At 59.7% G+C, this 7,567-nt stretch overlaps 1 protein-coding gene across 1 annotated transcript in view; it reads right to left on the reverse strand.

The window, feature by feature from the left end:
• The window catches only part of Plxna1 (plexin A1), a 46,624-nt gene extending 39,381 nt beyond the window's left edge, over positions 1 to 7,243 (reverse strand). The window contains exons 1-2 of the mRNA XM_052174297.1: positions 7,027 to 7,243; positions 1,039 to 2,299 (exon numbers count right to left, since the gene is read on the reverse strand). Coding sequence (XP_052030257.1) covers positions 1,039 to 2,280 — 1,242 coding nt within the window. The 5' untranslated portion in view covers positions 2,281 to 2,299; positions 7,027 to 7,243. The remainder of the gene's footprint in view (positions 1 to 1,038; positions 2,300 to 7,026) is intronic.
• Positions 7,244 to 7,567: the final 324 nt, after the last annotated feature.

Consider the following 7,567-nt stretch of genomic DNA (forward strand, 5'->3'; position numbering starts at 1 on the left):
TAAGGCGGGGGGGGGGGGGGGGGGGGGGGAGTGGGCAGAACCAGAAGGCATGGGGGGGCACACTGTGTGGGCGGGCACACTGTGTGGGCAGGAAGCGATCAATACCTCACGGTTCCGGAAATGAGGAGGCACAAGGAGGGGTGGAGAGGCAGGACAGGCGTGTGGGGAGAAGGAAGAGGACGGCTGGTCCTCCTCTGGGGTCTGAGGTTTGTTGGGGTAGAGACTACTAATATGGATGCAGAGGGAGGCCAGGCTGGCCAGGAATCCCTGGAAATAATCAAGGAGTGATGGGCAGGTCTGAGACCAAGGGCAGGGCATCAAGGGGACATGTGGGGACACAATGTCTTTCCTGAGAAGCCAAGTGAAGAGCGGTGGCTTCACCTCCCGCGGCACTGGGAGCCCAGCCACACTCACATCTCCGACAGGAGCCAGGCATGCCCGCTGTTCTTCTCTATTCTAAGTAGCAGCCCGTGGCTCCAAGTCGGAGTCGGAAAACCTGCTGCCTCCCAGGGGAATAGCTGGCTTGGGGGCGGGGAACACTGGGTATAGAGCATTCAGCACAGGGTAGCTGGGCTGCCCTACGGCAGGGCCTCTCCTGGAGTGTACCCCACTGTGCATTCAGCACTAGGCACAGTGGGGGTCCCAGAAGGCCGGCATCCTGCCAGGAGGATACGGGATAAACTCCACAGAAGCAGTTCCTGGGGGTCCCTGTGATTAGCTCCAATCCCATTCTACCTCTTATTGGCTGTGTGAGCTTGGGCAAACCAATCTATCCCTCTTATCCTCTATAACCTCATTTGTAAAAGGGGAACAAAACTAAAAATTCTCACCCCCAATGTCCTAAGGGCTTTGGAGCTGTGGGACAGGGCCCACGACCTACTTCCTAAGGTACAAGGTGATATCATGGTTAGGAGCAGACTTTGGGACAGACACACTGGGTTCAGGTCCTGCTCACAAGGCTGGGGGAAGCAGGGCCACCGAGGCGGAGGTGGAGTGTGAGGCGGGAAGGTGGTGGGCCCGCAGCCCGCTCCTGCTCACCGAGTTGATGCAGCCCAGCTCCTTGTTGAGCAGCCAAGGCAGCGAGAGCTTGCCCTCTCCACGGTAGCACGACTGGATGCGCTCCTTGATTTTGTCCTTGATGGCTCGCAGTGTGAACAGGCACAGCGCCGACTCCTTGGGGGGCTTCACGCGGTTCTTCTGGCCCTGTGCGAACACGGTGAACAACACCTCCTCATCCTCAGCAAGGCCCAGCTGCTTGGCCAGGGCCTGTCCTGGCCGGCTCAGGTAGGCGTCCTGCACCAGGCGGTACTCCACCCCAGCCTGCTCGCAGCCAATGGGGAACTCCACATAAGAGTAGAACTTGGGGTCGTTCACACACAGCCGCACAATCTTGGAGGTGAAGAAGTGCTCACCGGCGGCATCAGGCGAGGTAAGCTGCGTGTCCAGCTGCAGGGTGAGGTAGTATACGAACTGCTCGCTGCGGAAACTGTACACATAGTAGATGTCAAAGGCCGGGAACTTGGACAGCGTGTCTGAGGGGATCTTAAGCTGAGATGACACAAACTCATCCTGGTACACGAAGCCAAACATGTCAGCGTCTTCCTCGTTGGCCATGAGCCGGCGACTGGACAGAGTGGGGAAGTACTCTGACTTGCCATCAATGGGTGTGCCCACGAAGAGCTTGGCCTGGCCCTGGCCGGGGGGCCCAGCAATGAGTACTCCTGCCATGCTGCCAGCCTCTCGCACGCTAGACAGGTAGTGTTCCTTGCGGTGGTGTGGCTCGCCCAGCTTGAAGAGATCGTCCAACCTCAGGAACTGGCAGATGCCCTGTGAGGCACTGCCACAGGCCAACAGGCGGTTGGCCGCATAGTCCAGCAGCAGAAGCTTGTTGACGTTGTCTGTGCTGCCCAGACCATGTGGGCACGACTGTACGCTGGGGGGTGGGTAGCATTTCTCATTGTCTTCTACAGGGCCTGTCACATGGGCCCGAAGCAGGGTTAGGTTCCCTGACAGCTTGTAAATACGGTTCACGGCGCCAACATAAACCTCTCCTGTCTGTTCGTGAACCACCAGGTGAGTGAGGCCCCAGTCACTGGCCACAAAGGTGCGGAAGGCAGGTTGTGGACCCAAACCAGCTGGGGGTGAGCTGACGGCTATCCACACGCCCCTCAGCAGCAGCAGCAACAGCAGCAGCAGTGTCCGAGGGCTCAGAGGTGGCAGTGGCATGGTGGGCTGGGGCCTCAAGCCAAGGTATTCAGGTCCTATAGGGGCGAGCATCATGGGACTGGGATTCTTGGCCCTGGGAAGAACAGGGAAAAGAGGGTGTGAGTGTGGTGCTGCCCATATATGCATAGGGCATCAATGCATGGCCTCCTTGTTCTCTGAGCTATGCACATGTGTGCTTGTCACATGTACGCATGCATACACGCTATGCAGATACCTCCAAAAAGACCGTCTACTATGACCCAGACAGATTAGAGCAAAGAAGACACTTTCATGTCCTGAAACACAGAGGCAGCAAGAGTGAGCCAAGTGTCACAGACACACAGCAGCAGCACAGGATACCTGCCTGGCAGCAGGTGCTTAGCTACAGACTGTTTTGCCACCCTTGGCCCAGGAACACAGCAACTTTCAAGGATCTGGGGTCTATATGACCCTGACCCAGAGCCTGCCCATCAATTAGACAGACAACTGAGTGCTGCCAGCTACTGCCTGTGCAAGCAGATCAGAAGATGCATCTCGGGCCCTCAAAATCCTCAATCTCAAATGGGTGATGTGTTTCCTTTATCAATGTCCCCACCAAAACTGGGTAGACATAGGCTGTAAGTACACATATGCTCCTCCACACAGTGCCAGGTGCCTTGATGCACCATTTGGCTTAGGGTAGCCATGTCCCACACGATTACATACCCTCTAATGTGTGGACTGCTCCCTGAGACTCTAACCAGCCCCCAGCACAGCAACCATACCTACAAGGGCCAGAGTGTCCTCTCCCCCCCACCCCCCCACCTGTTCTGCAGCCACATGGCAACAGTTCTGAGCTTGGGCAGCCTAGCCTGGCCACTTTCTATGGGATCTTGACCCTGGCATTGCTCCCTGGCTGACCTTGGCCCAGTGTAAACTACAAGGCCAGCACTTTAAGGAGAGACCTAGGGCCAGCAGCTCCCACTAAAATCCCCACATCCCCAGGCAGAGGACACTCCCTGAGGTGCCTCCTCCCAGGCACTCCACCCTCACACTGGACTCTAAGCAGAGACTTCCAGAGATGGAGGGCTTCCTAAATTCCAGCCCTCTGCCACTCCTGGTCCCTCTGCCATGTCCACCATAGCCATGATACAGTTTGAACCACTTTTTAGACCTGCACTGCCTCCCAAACCTTGGCATAATACCTCAAATCTAGCTGTATACCCACTGTCCCTGGAAAGTGCCACCTTCCAGGATTGAGTAGTGTTGATTAAATGTAACTGCCCTAATGGAGATAACCCCTTTTCCTCAGTTTCCCTAGCTGCCAAAGCAATGACAATACTTGTTTCAAACTGGATGAAACCATTTGAAGATCATGTGCTGAGTGACAGGTGTTTGCAGTCCCCACACTCTTGAGGACAGCAGGGCCACAGAGCCTGCCCTGTGTGTGGGTGTGTGTGTGTCTGACCCCACTCCACGGCTGATATTTGACCATGGAAGTGTTCAATGTGGTGAGCGGGCAGTCAGCCAGTGTGCACAGCTTCTTTACACTCCCACATATGCCCTCCCCCACAGCCCCACTCACAGCTGGGAACACTGAGGCTTAAAGATGGTGCCTGCTCTAAGTCCAGGTGGGGAACTAGCCAGAGGCAGGAAGCTAGTCACAGGTGCTCAGCCTTTAATCCTCTGGTCCGACTCTAAAGCACAAGGCACCTTGCTCCGCTCTGCCCCACACCTGCTCAGGTAAGCCCGAGATGCATCTTCTGATCTGCTTGCACAGGCAGTAGCTGGCAGCACTCAGTTGTCTGTCTAATCTGTGGCATAGGTCTGGTTAGTGGCTCTGCCTACTTACTGCTCAAATGTTCTCCCAAAAGAACAGAAGCTGGGTGCAAATAGGTCATACTCTCTCTCCAGAGCCACGGGGCTCAGGCAGATTCAGCCAACACTGTGACTGAGTGATCAAGTAAGTAAAGGCCCTGGGAGTGGCTGGGTCTGGGCAAACTATCCTCAACATACATGCAGACAGGGAAACTAAGGTTCAGGGCAGCAAAAAGTGTTGGCCTAAATCCCAGAGCAAATGCATGGTGGTACCACCTTTCAGGAACCCTCCTAGCAGGCTGTCAGCTGCTTTATGCCCCAAGACCAGTAGCCAACAGGGGCCTCCACAGGCAGCCAGAAGGAGAGCACACCCCCACCAGCCTCCCACCCTTAAAACCAAAGCAGACTAGAGAGCAGGTTGCTTGCAGACAAAACGGGCCTGGGCTGAGCACTGAGTCCATGTGAACTCTAAAGAAAACATGAATCACTCACCGTTTATCAGTTCAAAGCAGGCCTGCAATTACCAGGGGCTGGGCTCTCCCCTCCTCCGGGATAATTATACACGTCTTAATGCAATTATGGGCCCTACTTTTTATATTAAACAGGAGGGACCTGGCTGAAGAAGCCACCATCCAAACTCCAGCCTGGCCCCAGGCCCACTCCCCCGCCTCCCAACAGAAGCTGCTGGGAAGGGATTGGCCTGGGGGGGGGGGTGTACAGGGCTGCCGGCCAGGAAAGAGGGGATCCCAAACCTACACCTACCACTGCACAAAGACTAGCAAAGCCGCCTGGGCTACTTTCTCCAGATAGAAAGATTCAGGATTCAGACAGAACCAAGGTCACACAGCCTGCCCTGATAGAAAGGAACCAGAGCTTCTGTGGAAACCCTGGCAGGACGGGGGCCAGGTCCCTCAGAAAACAATGTTTGCTGAGATACACAGTCTGATACTGGGCGCTGAGCTAGCCTAGGGGAGGGGAACAGATAAGCTCTGGGTTCTGCGAGCTGCCTGGCCACTGTAGCCTACGGAAACTCCCAGGCGGCGCCTTTCCATCTGCTCTACACCAACCATGTCCACTGGATGCTGGTGGGGTGGGGGTGACCTAGGGGGCCAGCACGGAGAACACACCTGCTGGACCTGCAGATGGGAGTGGCACCCACAGACACCAAGCTGACCAGGAGGGCCATGGCAGTGGTGGGTGTGTGCATCCTGCAGCCGGGACCAGGAAAGAGAAGCTGGGCTTGCAGGTGTGGCGGGGACTCGACCAGGGGCCACTCTGGAACAGGTCTCCAGTGGACCTCACAGAGCTGGTAATCTGCCCTCTCCCAACCCTAGATAACACCACGGTTTTTGCTCAGAAACAAAGCCCTCAGAGCCCTCACAGGAGGACAGCTTGCTCCCTGCGCCCTGCTGTCCTGCAGTCTTATGGTTGTGGACAGGCAGGTCTTTACTGACATCTCACCTAGTGGTTCCCCATCAGCTGCAAGAAAAGGATCTCCCTTCCTTGTCACCCTGCCCCACCCTGTGGGAGGTCACAGGAGTTAGTCTCCAACGGTCTACTCTCTATGTGGAGGTCTTGGAGTCCTGCTCTCCAGAAAAGGTACGAGCTTCTAGCCTTCCCTGGGGTCCCATACTTCTGGCCAGGTGCTCCATGGGATGTGGCTTTGTCCTCATCTTGTCTGGTCCCAAACCCACGAAAACATTCTTCAGCCAACACTGTGCACACACCCCAAGCCTCCACCCATGCTGTCCTGTGCCTAAAGACACCTTTGGTGGGATCCAAGCTGCCACCTCCCCACTGCCTGACAGCTTAGCCCTGAAGCAGAATCCCTGCTTTGCACCTCTACCTAGGGCACTGGCTGAGTGCTTCCCAAACCGAGCAGACTCTTGGCCAGCCTAATGCAGCACCACCACCTCCTGCTCACCCCCAACAAGCAAGGGACCTGGGAAACTGGGGGTGCTCCGGGAGGGCTGGAGAAGCACAGGATAGCACCCCCCTGATGGGACTAAAGCCCCGCAACACCTGCTGGAAGAGGTAGGCAGCACCAGGAGACTGAGACAGAGGTAGGAGCCAGGCAGAGGGGCAGAGGCTCAGTTCCTTCCCATCCCCCCCCCACACCCCTTTCTTTCAAGGGGCGTGGCCCCAGCACCCCACCGATGAGACTAAGACAGCTAGCCTCTAGGAAGCCCTCTCATATCCTTTCAGGGCAGCACCTGGGGTCTCTGCAGGCAGAGGGGCCTCCCAGGAATCTACATTCGCCCTTCCCCACAGCAGCCAGAATCAGCCCATCACCGTCGTCGTCCTCGCCGCACACCAGGCCTGGGACCGTCCAGGAAGCAGGGGAGAAACCTCCAGGGAAGGAATGACCCGTGGAGGCCCTGCGCAGGGGGAGGCCGGGGAGGCCCGAGTCGGCGTTCTCTCCGGTGGCACCGCACCGCCCCTTGCAGCCGGGTGGAGGGCCTGCGGGCCTGGACTGGCTGCGGCGCCCACTCGCGCGCCGGAGCCGGAGGGGGCGGGGGTCCCCACGAAGCCTTCCAACTTCCACCCTACTGCTCGAGGCCGGCCGGAGGCGCAGCCTGGGACCTGCCCCGAATCCCGAGGCCCTGCCCGGGCCTGCCCAGCGCGGCGCTCGCCTGCGGCCCACGTCCCCACCCGCGGCCCGGTCCGACCCGGCGCGATACCGGCCGACATGGGCACCCGTAGGGCCCTTCCCGCGGGGCCAGTGCAAACTTTCTCTCCTGCCTGGAGGAAGGGGCCGCGACTGCGGTCACAGACATTGCGCTCCCCGGATCGTAGGGCCCCGGACGTGCTGCGACCCGCCGGGACGCCGCAACCCATAGCGGAGACCGCGCCCGGACACACGCGGGCGCCCGGCCGGAACCGCAGGACACGCCAGCCGCGGACACGCGCGCCGCAGTCCCCGCGCACACCCCCCTGGCTGCCGCCACCGCCCCCAGGCCACTCGGGACCCCGGGCCGCGACGAGCCTCCCGCCGCCTGCGGGGAAAGTTGCGCCCCGACTCACCCGCCAACCCCGGGCGCGTCCCGCCGCTGGCCATCGCTGCGCCCCGCCGCTCGCCCCTCTGCGGGGCCGCCCACGCCGCGCAGGCCGCCCAGGCCGAGGCCGCCGCGCCCGGGCTCCGCTCCGCTGCGTGGCTGCGTCGCCGCTGCCCAGCATGAATGGGGCGCTGAGCTCCGCGCGGCTGCGGACCGGCCTCGCTCTCGCCGCCCCGCGGAGCGCCGTGCCGCGCGCATGCGCCGGCCGAAGCCGGGGGCGGGGCCGGGGGGCGGGGCGGGACCCACCGTGGCCTGCAGGGGGCGCTCGGCCCCGCGACGAGAGCGCGCGCGCCGGGCCCCACCACTTGCCTTCAAAGGGCGATGGCCATCTCAACCTTAAAACTCTGGACTGGGGTGGGGGGTGGGCGAGGTGGTCCGGGTGGTCCCAGGAATCGGTGCACTCTATAACGAGCACAGGCTGAAAGTACAGCTTTCGTGCATGGAAGGGTAAACTGAGTCCGGAGGAAGCACTTGCCCTGGTCCTACCGCTCATCTCGGCCTGCGCAACG

The sequence above is a fragment of the Apodemus sylvaticus genome, chromosome 2 (genome assembly GCF_947179515.1).
Source record: "Apodemus sylvaticus chromosome 2, mApoSyl1.1, whole genome shotgun sequence".
Classification (NCBI taxonomy): domain Eukaryota; kingdom Metazoa; phylum Chordata; class Mammalia; order Rodentia; family Muridae; genus Apodemus; species Apodemus sylvaticus.